This window comes from Leptodactylus fuscus, chromosome 2 (genome assembly GCF_031893055.1).
Source record: "Leptodactylus fuscus isolate aLepFus1 chromosome 2, aLepFus1.hap2, whole genome shotgun sequence".
In the NCBI taxonomy this organism is placed as follows: Eukaryota; Metazoa; Chordata; class Amphibia; order Anura; family Leptodactylidae; genus Leptodactylus; species Leptodactylus fuscus.
Genome location: NC_134266.1, coordinates 114845297 through 114859531, shown reverse-complemented (window position 1 = coordinate 114859531; position 14235 = coordinate 114845297). Strand labels below are relative to the sequence as shown.

At 43.8% G+C, this 14235-nt stretch overlaps 1 protein-coding gene across 1 annotated transcript in view; it reads right to left on the bottom strand.

Moving 5' to 3' along the window:
- The window catches only part of LOC142195022 (arf-GAP with SH3 domain, ANK repeat and PH domain-containing protein 3-like), a 48849-nt gene extending 36261 nt beyond the window's left edge, over window positions 1-12588 (bottom strand). The window contains exons 1-7 of the mRNA XM_075264520.1: window positions 12111-12588; window positions 4330-4402; window positions 2544-2689; window positions 1868-1942; window positions 1735-1784; window positions 815-911; window positions 621-706 (exon numbers count right to left, since the gene is read on the bottom strand). Coding sequence (XP_075120621.1) covers window positions 621-706; window positions 815-911; window positions 1735-1784; window positions 1868-1942; window positions 2544-2689; window positions 4330-4402; window positions 12111-12251 — 668 coding nt within the window. The 5' untranslated portion in view covers window positions 12252-12588. The remainder of the gene's footprint in view (window positions 1-620; window positions 707-814; window positions 912-1734; window positions 1785-1867; window positions 1943-2543; window positions 2690-4329; window positions 4403-12110) is intronic.
- Between the last annotated feature and the right edge of the window lie 1647 nt (window positions 12589-14235).

Below are 14235 nucleotides of genomic sequence, written 5' to 3'. Positions count from 1 at the left end.
GGTCCATACCCATGGTGCTGTGTCCCACAATGAAATAAGCGAAAAATTAAAAGGGTTACCCAATTTCCAAAAATTATATGCAAATATATCTACAGCAGTGCTAAATACTCCCTGTTGCCTTGTGCAGCCTTTGCTCAACTTTATTTTACTTGCTGCTCCTTTTTACATGCAGTGAATCTGTGGAATAACTATATTTGCCATAAATCCTCCAACGTCGTAATTGGTCATCATTATGAGTTAGCCATAAAAAAGGTATCAAGTTTTTTTATTTTTTTATATTTCCAACCCACTGGCTAACACGGTACAAGAACGAACATTTTCCTTATATATTTCCCATAATTCACCTTCCTGCTCTCTTCCCTTTGTTCCCATTCCTTCTCCACTCCAATCATCCCCCATTGAATTTTATGCTTTTTAAAATATAAAAATTTTTCGTCATAATTCTTGAAGAGGTGCAGCAGCTGCCAGGTGATATTTTTGACAACCATAGGATACTTTCGACCCAAATGTTATACCTAAGCAGTGATGGGTACTGTTTCTAGCAATAATAATGTAATGGCAATGTATGAAATCATACAATTACATACAAGGTTTTAAAATGAAAATGCATAAATACATACTTGCGTTGAGCATGGAAAGCTTTAATGAGACACTCCAAGAAGTCAGGACCTTGCTTGACTTGTAGTTCTCCTAATTTAAGTAGGTACTAGTGAAGAAATCATAAAAGAAGAATGTGTAAAGGAAGAATGCATAACAACGTTATAAAAGGGAGAGTTCCCCTTCATAGTTTGTTTATGTATATCTTTCTCTCTACCTCACATAAGTGAAATTGAAACAGCGTTTTCTCTCTGTTAGCATCTTCTGTACAGTCAGATTCTGACCGGGGCCCTCCAGAGCGAGCTTTCTTTGTCCTGCGGGAAACAAAAACCCAGAGCTCACCTGAAACTCACCATTCCTTCACATAAGAATAGTAGTTTTCTGTGATCTCAAAGTTAGGGCCAAAGATGCATGGCATGTACCCTTTAAAGCAACCCACGGAGTCCCTATAGATCCATATTATGTCTCCATATTCTCCTTGAGAAGCAAACAATAGGAAATTAAAAAACATCAATGCAAGAAAAAAAATCTGTGATATTTATTTCCCCATTTCTGCTGCTAATCTAAAAAACGTTCTTTTCTTAATTTGGATCTTATTTATGCTAAGGCCACAAAAAATGCTGCAGGAAAAAATGTATTGCTTTTACTGCGCTTTGCATTTTTGCCTCCTTCGATATAAGTCTGTTGTTTTCGCAGGTAAAATTACCATGCTGCATTTTTCAAAAACACTATGTTTTGAAAATGTTCATTTTCCAGGTTTTTTCCTGTAATGTAGCGCGACGCACTCAATACTCCAAATGGCTCATTGGCATATTTTGAAAATCTATTGTATCTCAGTAATGGAGGCAAAGGTTTAGAAGGGGAAGATACTACTAACTTATCTATCTGTGGTGCTGGTTTTATATGGATGGATCTGGTCATAGACTCCTGTTAAGAAATCTTCCAAAACTATGTGAATTTGCAACTAGATCTGAACAGTAGTGCGTGTACCTTCACCCTCTTATTTCAGTAAGGCCCGTCAAACAAAATAAGTAAATCTAGGATTAGAATATACTGCATAGTTGAGCATTTCCCAGCATCAAAACCACTGTTCTTGCATCAACCACATAGTACTCCCCCCATAAGCAGTAATCTTACATTCTTATCTCGCATTCCTTCCAGCTCTTGTCTGCCTGCTTCCTGAGTTCCTGTAAAGACATATTAGGTATGAGGCACCTAAAATCTGGTCGTATGCAATTAAACAGGTGAAACGCCAATAATGCCAACTCACCATTCGTCCATCTTTTAAATCGCTGCGTAGTAATGAGTCCACAGGAAACGACAGGATGCTGTTCATGTTATGTATCTGGCAAATGCGTTGAAGGGTTAAAACAATGATATGTTTTTTATCTTCTGACTTTCCTCCTAAAATATTATTTTGCTTTGTTGCTAAAGATCTCTCATTGAACAGGCAACCATGGCCCAAACGGTCTCCCATTTGGAGCTTTATGCCTAAATTAGCAGGTCTGCTGATATCAGCAGAATATGCAAAGACCTTTGCAAAAGTCTGACGTATCTAGCGAACGGCTGTGGCTTCTCTTGGCAGTAAAGGAGAACCATGGCTGCCAAAGAATAATACAGTAAAAACAATAGTAACATATTGTTTATTTCAAAGCAGGAATGTCTTAGTCAAAGTTGTTCAAATGGACATCTTTCTGTGTTCTAAATTCTTGGTTTATTATTTGCCTTTGCTTCCATGCTTACAACACTTTCCCTTTCTCAGCCTCTCACACTTAAGCATTAGTCTGCGTACTCCCACAAGATCTATGGGTGTTTCTCTTTAATTGGAGCCATATGAAGAGGAAAATGTGCTGTCAGGTCAGCAGTTACATGCAGGGGTGGGGAGCTAGGAATGAAGAATCATAAAGTGAGAAGTAAGGAGAGTTGTGTCATAAAAATACACTTACCATGTTACTGAAGAGTGCACTCAGCTCCCTTGAAAGGACAGATAAGTTCAGGAAGCCAGTAGTTAGTTCATGGTTATTGGATGAGAGCTGGTTGGAACCTAAAACTTGTAGAGCTTCCACAAAACTCTCCTGCGCTTCCACAAAAGCTGGGAGTTAATGAAAAAGATTAACTGAGAATCAAAAACAATGATAAGGCATCTAACCCGCAGAAATTTACAGTTGCAACATATTGGATGGGATTTAAACAGTTCCTATCCACGTGGATGTAAAAAACCCACAGTGCAAAGTAATTGAGCTGCAGGCGTTAGAGTAAGTTAGGGTATTTTGGTCAGGAACCTGAGGCGGAGGCGGAGTGTACCGGGATCCAGTCGCATACTCCGCTCCGGACTAGGCCCAAATGAATAGGCCTAGTCGGGAAGATATGTCTTCAGGCGGATGTCGCGTTTCGCCTGAAAGAATGGGCATGTTGCTTCTTTTTCTGGGAGCCGGAAGAAACAGCTCCCAGAAAAAAGAACTGATCGGCTCCCATTTCAATGGAAGCTGTCTTTTTGGTCAGGATTTTGAGGCGGATATGGCCTCAAAATCCTGACCAAAAAACCCTGTGTGAACTTACCCTTATACCTGCAATATTTCAATTACTGTTGTGGGTTTAACCTGCAGATTTCAAACTTTGCAATGAAAATTTTGGTTGGTTTCTGCCTCAGCAGTTTTGCAGTGGAAAACTCTGCTAAATGTCCCTGCAGACATTCAACAACATTTTCATTGTGTGCTGCAATACCAAAAATGACAACTCTAAATTCTTACCAAGAGTCACAAGACTAAGTTTCTTGGTCCATGTGTTCACCGGATTTACCAGCCTGAACTTCATCCTGGGAGACGGACTCATAGCATAATAGTTATAGATGATGTTAGGGTCCCTGCCTTCCAGCAACATGCTGTCCCATAATGATTACAGTATGAAACAGTAATTGCAGTGAAAGGTGGCTCTACAAAGTTTTGATATAGGGGGGCTGAATACTTTTGTATGTCACACTTTTTGGATTTTTATTTGATTAAAATTTTGAAAACAATGTAGAATTTTCCTTCACCTCACAATTATCTGCAATTTTGCGTATGTCTATAACTTAAAATCTCAATAAAATATGTTTAAGTTTGTGATTAAGGTAACAAAATGTGAAAAAGCTCAAGGGGTATGAATACTTTTGCAGGCCACTGTAACTATGATGTTGGTCAGGCCAGCATACTGTTCAGGCTGTTCTTGCTGCTGGATTACAGCAGTGATCCATTCAAGTAAATGGGTTTCAAGTTAAAGAACGAAGAGCCCACAAGCAAGTGCCACAGCCCCTTCAAAACAGCTTATCAGTGGGTTGCCAAGATAGGCTAAGACAGGGCAATCTTTCCATCTCTGAGATTCTGAATGGGATTCTGAGAAGTTTAAATATTCTTCTCTACTTCCATACAATTATAATTATTAAGGACCTACACAAAGGTAAACACAAGGTGATTATGCCGATTCTTGTACTTGCCTCAAACTGTCCTTACACATTAGACAAATATTAATCTGACCCTTTGTTTCCCGAGATAATAAGAACTGCCAAATGTGTCTGACAGGAGTTGGAGGCGATCATCTGAATCCAAAGAAAATTCATTTAAAGATTTTGAAATTAGGAAGATGAACCAGAAAATAAAATCCAAATTTTATGTTCCTTTTCACTTACAAATGAAGCTGAAATTATAATGAAAAACATTTTTAACACAAATGCACAAAATGTTCAAATATACTCACATAGACCTGTTGTATAGATAGATCGAACACTCTTTCGGATCCTGCCCAGAACATGTAGGTCTGTCTCTAAACTCTGTCAGGAAAAAATAAACAAAAGATAACACTAAGATAACAGTAAGAAATGGTTTACAGTAATTGTGAGGTATTGTACAGAGACAGTAAGTTTAGGGCTTTGCATACCCATTAACCTATAGGGAAAAAATGGATTCTTGTACTAACTGTAAAATCCTTTTCTTGTTGAATTCATCGGGGGACACATTGGCTTGTCTACTAGGCGGTTGGCACTAGAAGTATTAAGACATGTCACTTCTGCTTCCAGGCTATACCCTCTCCACAGACACTGTGCTACCCAGTTTGTACCGCAAAAGTAGAAGAAAGACACAAAAACAAAAAAGAACACGGAACCAACATCACAAACATGTCCTGAACCCAAAAAGATACCAAAACAGCCTTGGGCAGAAACAACAATAAGGGTGGGATCTATGTTCCCCAATGAATACAACCAGAAAAGGATTTTACAGTGAGTTTATTTCATTGGGGTCCCAGGACATTTGGGATATCATAAAGCAGTTCCAGAGGGTGGGAATTACATGGTCATGCGACCAACCTAGCGCACAGTAGAATCTTAGAACCCAAGCTGGATCTGGTAGAAATTAGTGGAAGTGTGGACAGAGGCTCAGATGGCAGCTTTGCAGACCTGGGTGGCGGAAGCCCGATACTAAATAGTCCAGGAGGCTCCGAAAGCTCTCATAGAGTAAGCAGTCAAATGGAGAGGCGTTGGCCTATTCTTGAGCCAATAGGCCTCCCAGATATCAAATGGGAGACTGAAGCCTAGGAATCAACCAGGCCCTAGCTAGAACCATCAGGGAGAATAAACAAGGCATCCAAATGACAGAAGGAGTCAGTGAGAGACAAATAGACAAGGGCATAAAAATTGTAAGACAATGTCCTCATTGATGTGGAGGGAAGAAACTACCTTAGGCAAAAAAGAAAGTCAACTGTCCTTGTGTAGACCATGTGGATGGAAGTAATGCCCACCAGAAAGGAAACCTTCCAGGAGAGAAGGCAAAGACAGATATCATGCAGAGGCTCAAAAAGGGGAGCCTGGAGTATCTCAAGGACAAGAATAAGGTCCTACTTTCTATGAGAGGATGGTTGGGGTGAAAAAACCAACTTCTTAGCCCTGTCAGACCTTTCTCTTCAAAGGACATCCAGCCGACGCTCTTGATTCGCTCTTTTGATTTCCTAATCGACATTCCATCTTCTGTGTCTTTTGAGTGCATCTCATATTCCTGCTTGTGAATGTTCCGTGGCCTCTTCCTCTGCAAGTTGACCTTCTGTCTCAGGGACCGATGTTACACCCCTACCTTACATCAGTGGAATCAAAAGAGCGTCGGCTGGATGTCCTTGGAGGAGAAAAGTCTGACAGGGCTAAGAAGATGGCCCTGAGAATCAGTAGATTGAGTTGGAGGGAGGTCCACAGACCCTGAACTGTGAAGGCACCAAAGACCGTTACCGAGCTGGATTTCATAAAATTTTCACATAAGGAGTGAAAATGTTGAGAGCGCCTGGCGGAGGGTGGCTCGTGCTTAGGACGCCTCTAGGGGAGGGCCACGACCACCTTCTTAGAGGCAGATTCAATGTTTCACAAATGGATCCAAAAAGTAAGGCAGATTGCCAGCATTAGTGTCTGTCAGGCAGAACGGCCGAGCTGCTTCCAGGGAAGCATTGCACTTGGAAGTACTTGGAAGAGGTCAGGATTTGAGAGATGAGCAGTTGGTTCTCTTAGAGTGGGATTTCATTGGAGAGAAAGCCTGGTGTCGGAGAAGATCACCTGCCAACGAAGGGGAAGAAGGGACTTCTTCATAAAATCCAATGAAAATTTCATTGGAGAGACCCATCTGTAGCTATTTGGCCCAGGAGATGCAGACCTTGCTGACCGAAGACAGAGCGAAGGAAGACCAAGGAGAGGAGTCAGTCTCTACGAAAGCCTCCTTGGCTAGAGAGTCCACGATGGATCGCTGAGGGTGTCAGAATTCGCTAAAGGCAAAATAGTCTGGGGGCCTGGGACAGCCTAGTCATCGCGGGGTCTGCCACAGGAGGCTCTGACCACTTGGAGACACATTGGTCTGAAAAAAGACATCCAACTTCCTTGTGGAAGGCAAGGGATGGTACGGATGAAGCTATTGCTCTCTCAAGATATGGTTGCCCCATGACTGGGGAAGAGCAAAGGGGCACAGCAACTGTGGTGGAAGGACATGTCCTCTTGAGAATCCAGGTACTCTGAGATCTGTAAGGTATCTCTTACCGCATGTAAGAGCTCCTGTGCAGTAGCAGATGTAAATGTGCCTAGCTGATTTTCCCAGTAGAAGTCAGAGTCGTCCCCAGGAGAAACAGACTGTCCAGGGGAAGACAAGGTTCTGTCTGTAGGAGTGGAGCCATGATCTTAGGCCCTATCTGGAGAGTGCCCAGAGGAAGGGGAAGAGGAAATTCACCTGTAGGAAGATTTCCTAGTCCTCTGTGGAGATGGCTCCTATAGCTGGAACAGGAGCGATGAAAGGTCTAGATGATGCCGACAGAGAGGCAGTCTGGGAAGGCAGCCATTCCAGAGTTTCCCCCATAGGCAGATTAAGTTTGGCAAGGTTGCTTATAGCCCAGGGAAGAAAATCTGGGGGAGGGTCGATCGGAATGGGGCCAGGAGAATATTGAGCTGCAGAAGGCAGAGAACGCTCAGGCTGACCACAAGGTAGCTTTCTATTACAGCGGGCACATATGTAAAATGCCAAGGGGCAAGTTGGCAAGTCACGGGAGGACATGGCGAGAAGGTCCCTTAGGGGAAATCAGGGAGAGGAAGTGTGATCAATGAATGCTGCAGGAGGCTAAATAAATACAATTCGCAGGTGCTGTGTGCTGCATAAGCTCGAGGAGATCCTGAGCAGCTGCAGTAGCTAACAGGGCTGTAGAAAGCCAGCTAGCCCAGAAAAAAACAACCTCATAAAGAAAAACACTTCTGAGAAAAAAGGTAGGAACTCCAACAGGAATTCCTACCAGCATTAGCAGTCAGGGGATTGGGTGAAAAGATGGGACTTCCCTTGGGCCAATGGGGGAAAGGATAATCGCTGCTAGTGGAAAGGCACCCTCAGTGTAGAGTCCCAGTCAGGAGCTGTGGAAGGCCTGATGGAGCAATCTTGCTTGTCTTCTGTATCAGTATTTTTGAGAGTACGAGCTCTTGTTGTAGTTGATGAATGCAGTATATATAAATTGTGGACTCGATCTATTATTTTACATGTATTTTGTGTGTGAATGTACAACTGAATATGAATTTTAGGTGTAAATATATGTTTTAATTATTTCTGTTAATCACAAAGTTACATGAAGGTGGACATGGCTATTGATAACCTATTGAGACACATATAATCTTCAGATTGTCTACTTTCAAGAAATATAAAGGGTTTAGGGGTGAACTTTCTTTTCACTGCTTGAAATCACTACATTTTATAGTATGATACTTTTTCAACATTTCCAGCATCATAGCAGCTTTTTCTTCCTTCCAATTCTGATGATTTTATAAAGATATGTGCATGCAGGTATAGGCCCTTCACACCTGCGTTCAGCTTTCCGTTCGTGGTTTCCGCTTGGGGACCCCATGAACGGAAACCTATTCTGCTGAAAAAACCTAATCCGTCTGTAAACTGCGGAGAGAAAAGTCCTGTTTGCAGAACTTTTCTCTCCGCATTTTTCTAAAAAATGGGGAATGTAATGCCCGAGCGGAGATCAGGTATAGGTGTGAACCTAGCCTTAGTGATATTTATGAACTCTACACAAGCTAAGCTCTTATTTTTAGGATGCTTGGTGCATATGACTTTTTGCTTGGTTGGTTTAGCAACTAATGTACATTTATCTGCATTTTTTGCTTAAATAAAATATACACTTTAAATCAAAATTGCATGAAGGTGCCTGTTCATATACTGTACTATGTGGTATTCTGACAATGCTGCAGGTATCTACTTTCAGAAAATATATAGGTATGGGGGGTTAGTATGATTTTTTAACGTTGCAATTTAGGTTTTATTTGCCCATCTCAAAGCTGTGAAAATTGCTCTGGCTACCAGAGATGTAAAAAATCCGGAGACCCCTGGCAGCGAAAGGGTTAATCGATTGGCTAGATTTGGACCTCAACCAAAGGATGGGTCATCAACTTTATAGTCTAGATGGCCACTTGAACTATTTTTCTCATGTGTCCAGCCTTTTCCAATAAAAAGTCTTGCCGTCAACTTTCCAGTGCAGTGCAGAAAGCAAATGTTGGACACAGATTGACTGCTATGGACAAGGAATTTCTGTTTTCATACAAGATATTCAATAGAAGTAATGACAAATGTGAACAAAAGTCACGTGAAAATGGTAGCGCTGTAGAGTTCTCCGACAACACAATTTTTCCACAACCTGGCAGATTCCTGTTCCAACGCCTTGATAAATGGCTGTCAGCCATGGTCAGTTAGAAGCAGTAAAGCTCCTTGAATTCATTAAAAAAAAACAGTGATTTAACTCCTATGGAAGTAAAAATGTAACAAAATATGCATTTAATTAATAATCACTGTATTATGAAGTCTGAAACTTTTTTTCTGACTCTGGCTCCATCTCCACAGCACTGAAAAATGTTGTATGACTGTTGAGTCACCCTTCACCATTTGAAAAGTAATCTATCACAAGAACGTAGCAGATCAACCCAGCCCTGCAGATAGATAGGGTTACCCAAATGAACAGTGTTTTCCCCTTGAGGGTCGGAGTCTCTGTTCTGTTTTTGGCAATATGCAAATGAGCTATTTGGAGCAATCAGGGCATTGTTGTTACTTCAATTAGGTAAACAGCAACTCACTCATTGCTCAAAAAAATGGGATTTTTATTATACTCACCTTTTCTCATTGTATTCACTGGAGAACACAGCACCTTGGGGTATAGACCACTAGCCATCTCCTAGCCACTATGCGGCTGACACTAGGAGAATAAAAGACTTTCGGCTCTGCCTCATAGTCTATACCCTCTCACAGACAGTGTACTACTTAAGCCAAATTGTATCGCAGCAGTAGGAGAGAGACAAAAAAGAAAACACAGAACCAGCAACCACCAACAGGTCCTGAACCCGGGAAGAACAAAAACACAGGTAGAAACAACCATACAAAAACAAGGATGAGATCAGTGAATATGAGAAAAGAATTTTACGGTGAGTACAAAAAAATCCCATTTTTTCACTTATTTCACTGGGAGATACAGCACCATGGGATGTCCTAAAGCAGACCCAGCGGGAGGGAAACATACAGACATGAGAACAACCTAGCGCACAGTCACTTGCAGAATGTTACTACCCAAACTGGCATCAATAGAAACCACCGGATGGATCTGGTAAATCTTTGTGAAAGTGTGATTGGAAACCCAGGTGGCAGCCTTACAGACCTGGGCGGCAGAAGCCTGAAGCCGAATAGCCCAGGAGGCTCCGACAGCCCTAGTGGAGTGAGCCATCACACAAAAGGGCAGTTCCTTAGCCTTAAGCTGATAGGCTTCCTTGATCACAGATCGAATCCATATGGAGATGGATGCCTTGGAAGCAGGCAGGCCCTTTGGAAACACAAAAAAACCGTCCGAGCGAAGGAAAAGGTCACTGACTGACAAGTAGACCCAAATTGCCTGGACAACATCCAGGCAGGGAAGGGAACGCCCATGAGGATGCTTGAGATCAGGACAAAAGGATGGCAAGACTATGTCCTCATTAATGTGAAAGGAGGAAACCACCTAGACAGACAAAGAACCACCTTGTCCCTGTGGAGAAGCAGAAAGGGGGACTGCCTAGATAGGGCAGCAAACTTGGAGAGTAATTGCCACCAGGAAAGCAACCTTCCAGGACAGAAGGCAAAGAGAAATCTCCCTCAGAGGCTCAAAGTGTGGAACCTGAAGCACCTCAAGGACGAGATTAAGATCCCAAGGATCCACAGGTGGCCGATAAAGGGGGACACAGTGTGCCATGCCCTGGAGGAAGGTGAGGCCAGGGTCTTCTGAAAAAGGATAGAAAGTTCACAAATGTGACCCTTAAAGAGGACCTTTCATCAAATTGGGCACATGCAGTTTTATACACTGCTGTGGAGCGGGGAGGAACGCCCCCTCCCTCTGCTCACACAGCTCGTCCATAGACGAGTATTATAAGGAGAGGGAGGGGGCATTCCTCCCCGCACCACTGTACAGCGCGATAGGCTCCGCGAGGCAGAAGGACGTTCCTGGCTAACAGTCAGAAACGCCCTTCTGACACTAAAGCGCTACGGTCCCGGGACTGATAGCGCTTTACACCGGGCACGGATCGGGAAAGCCGACAGTGCGCTGAATTCAGCGCACTGTCAGCTTTCCAGCAGTATATAAAACTGCATGTGCCCGATTTGATGAAAGGTCCTCTTTAAGAGCCAGCATAGGAACGGAAAGGGGGTTAGATGAGAAGTAGGAATACTCACTCATGTTCTAATCTTCTAATACTCACCCTTCTGAGCCCTTGGTGGATCTCCAACATGGGAATGGGGTCATCGGTGAAAGAGGACCTTTCAGGTCCCCCAGCACCTGCAGTTTTATATACCGCTAGAAAGCCAACAGTGTACTGAATTTGCGGCTTCCTCGTTATGTGCCCCTGGTGAAGAGCTATCGGTGCCGTTCCCGTAGCTCTTCACTGTCAGAAGGGCGTTTCTGACAGGCTGTGAGGGACGCCCCTTCTGACAGTATCTGTACTGTCAGATGAGATGTTTCTTACCACCCAGCGCACATAACGGGAAAGCCAATAGTGTGCTGAATTCAGAGCATTGCTAGCTTTCTAGCAGTGTATAAAAACCACAGGTGCCCAAAAACATGAAAGGTCTTCTTTAATCCGTCCGCTAGTGCAGCAAGCAGAGCGTGGGGACTGGGTGACCGGCGAGGTACTGAAGAAGAGCGCTATGCACGCAAGGGGGTATGACTAGTGTGGCGTACACACTGAAGACCCCCCTGCACCTGAAAGAAAGGTTGTGTCTGCCTTTTACGGACACTAGGTTTAAACTGGCTTAGTCCACTGTCTGTGAGAGGGTATAGCCCAGAGGTGGAGCCGACAGCTTCTCATTCTCCTAGTGTCAGCCTCCTAGTGGCTGGTCTATACCCCATGGTGCTGTGTCCCCGCAGTGAAATAAGTGAGAAGGTAATCTGCATATTAACAAGACTGGCAATATCTGGGCAACGAAGGCAGCAATTCATGTGCGAAAAACAACATTAGGTTTAGGTGACCTAACCTGTCTACCTGTAGGGCTGGGATAATACGCCGGGTTCTGCCGACAAGACTCCCTTAAAAAGTGTTGCTCTACTGCTGGGTCACCACTGATAGATCAAAAAGTTGCAAATGTTAGTGCCTGACATATCTGTGACATCTGCTCCTGATAGTGTGAATGGTTCCTGAAAACAGATATTGTTATTTATCACCTCAGCCAAGGAGAAGTGAAGAAGGATTTATATTAGGGAGTGAGGCTGGGAACTGAAGAAGCAAAGGGGTGTAATACAATGCTATGGCCACCGACATGAAGAAATAATCCCCCCTCCCCTCTCCTTTCATTTCAGTCACCTCTGCTTCAATGCTCACCCTGACTGAACACACCCTTCTCTCCCACAAGGTGTGACACACAAGACACCACAACCAAAACAAGATGTGCAATAAACAGAACAGTGGGTGCAAAATGGTGACAAACAATACATATGAAAGACATTACAATAGACACAGTCCTCACCTCCTCCAGGGCACTCACTCCTTGTCTGCACTTCTGGACTCTGCCCAGGACACCCAGTAATGGTCCTTGGAGATGTTCTGCAGAGACCTCCTGGAACAGTGACATTGGTGTGGAGTCCGGCATGGTGCCCACCTCCTTCATGGACCACAGCTGATGTAAGCCGCCTTCAGCATGGGGCAGAGTGCCCGCAATATAGGATGCTCTCAGGACTGCTCACTTTCTGGACACTATGCGCTGCCTGTCTGCATTCCTTATAGACAGTCAATGTCTTCGGGATCTTCACAGCTAGAGGCTCCGTGAAGTTGGCATCATGAATCTCCAGTCTAGAACTCTACCGTCTTGTTGATTTCACTTTCTCTTACAAGCCAAGTTCTGCGTCGCTCTTCTCCCTGGGTGTGGAATAACCATGAAAAGAAGGCTATTCCTTCCAAAGTCACTTCACAGGAGCAGGGGGGTCTCTGCTCTCTTCTTCCCTAGTTTTCCCCTTCCCCCTCCCTCTCCCTCTCTTCTCTCCCCGGGCCAATCCCTCTCACGTGACCACTCGGTCTATGGAGCAGAGTCTGAGCATGTTTCCTTGTGTACAACTATGTGACCTGTAGTGTGTGCTCACCTGTACCAGGTATGTGGAGATCACCGCACACACAGTACGGTTGGAGTGAAAATTACCAAGTTTTGCTTGTTTATTTCTTGATTTCCAAAGGTAAGTGAAGTCCAGTAGTTATAAGCATCACAATATAGTATTGATCAGGCTTGATCCCTAATACAATATAAGGAAATTCTCAAAATATGTTGTTACAGTCATGGTACGGTATCAAATAACTTATATATTACATCTATATATTAATAGAGGTACATAATACATCAAAGAAAGAGCTACATGTGCTATAGAAGAGCTAGGATGTGAAAAAAGGCAAACAAAAGAAGGAAATAGATCAATAATGTAAAAAAGATAAGTCAATAGTGCAAGACAAATCAAGTACGCATTAGAGTAGGCAAAGACCATCAGGTCCTATAAGTAAGTAGGGAATAAAGTATATTTTCAACATATCACCAAACACTATATGTTATGGCGTTGTGATTAGAGATGAGCGAACAGTGTTCTATCGAACACATGTTCGATCGGATATCAGGGTGTTCGCCATGTTCGAATCGAATCGAACACCACGTGGTAAAGTGCGCCAAAATTCGATTCCCCTCCCACCTTCCCTGGCGCCTTTTTTGCACCAATAACAGCGCAGGGGAGGTGGGACAGGAACTACGACACTGGGGGCATTGAAAAAAATTGGAAAAAGTCATTGGCTGCCGAAATCAGGTGACCTCCATTTTAGACGAATAGTGGATTTCAAATCCGGGTCATATGAGAATGTGAACTTTGTGACTATGAGACAGGGATAGCTGTACAGGCAGGGATAGCTAGGGATAACCTTTATTTAGGGGGGAATGTTATTAAAAATAACTTTTTGGGGCTCTATCGGGTGTGTAATTGTGATTTTTGTGAGATAAACTTTTTCCCATAGGGATGCATTGGCCAGCGCTGATTGGCCGAATTCCGTACTCTGGCCAATCAGTGCTGGCCAATGCATTCTATTAGCTTGATGAAGCAGAGTGTGCACAAGGGTTCAAGCGCACCCTCGGCTCTGATGTAGCAGAGCCGAGGCTGCACAAGGGTTCAAGCGCACCCTCGGCTCTGATGTAGGAGAGCCGAGGGTGCACTTGAACCCTTGTGCACCCTCAGCTCTGCTACATCAGAGCCGAGGGTGCGCTTGAACCCTTGTGCACACTCTGCTTCATCAAGCTAATAGAATGCATTGGCCAGCGCTGATTGGCCAATGTATTCTATTAGCCTGATGAAGTAGAGCTGAATGTGTGTGCTAAGCACACACATTCAGCTCTACTTCATCGGGCTAATAGAATGCATTGGCCAGCGCTGATTGGCCAGAGTACGGAACTCGACCAATCAGCGCTGGCTCTGCTGGAGGAGGCGGAGTCTAAGATCGCTCCACACCAGTCTCCATTCAGGTCCGACCTTAGACTCCGCCTCCTCCGGCAGAGCCAGCGCTGATTGGCCGAAGGCTGGCCAATGCATTCCTATGCGAATGCAGAGACTTAGCAGTGCTGAGTCAGT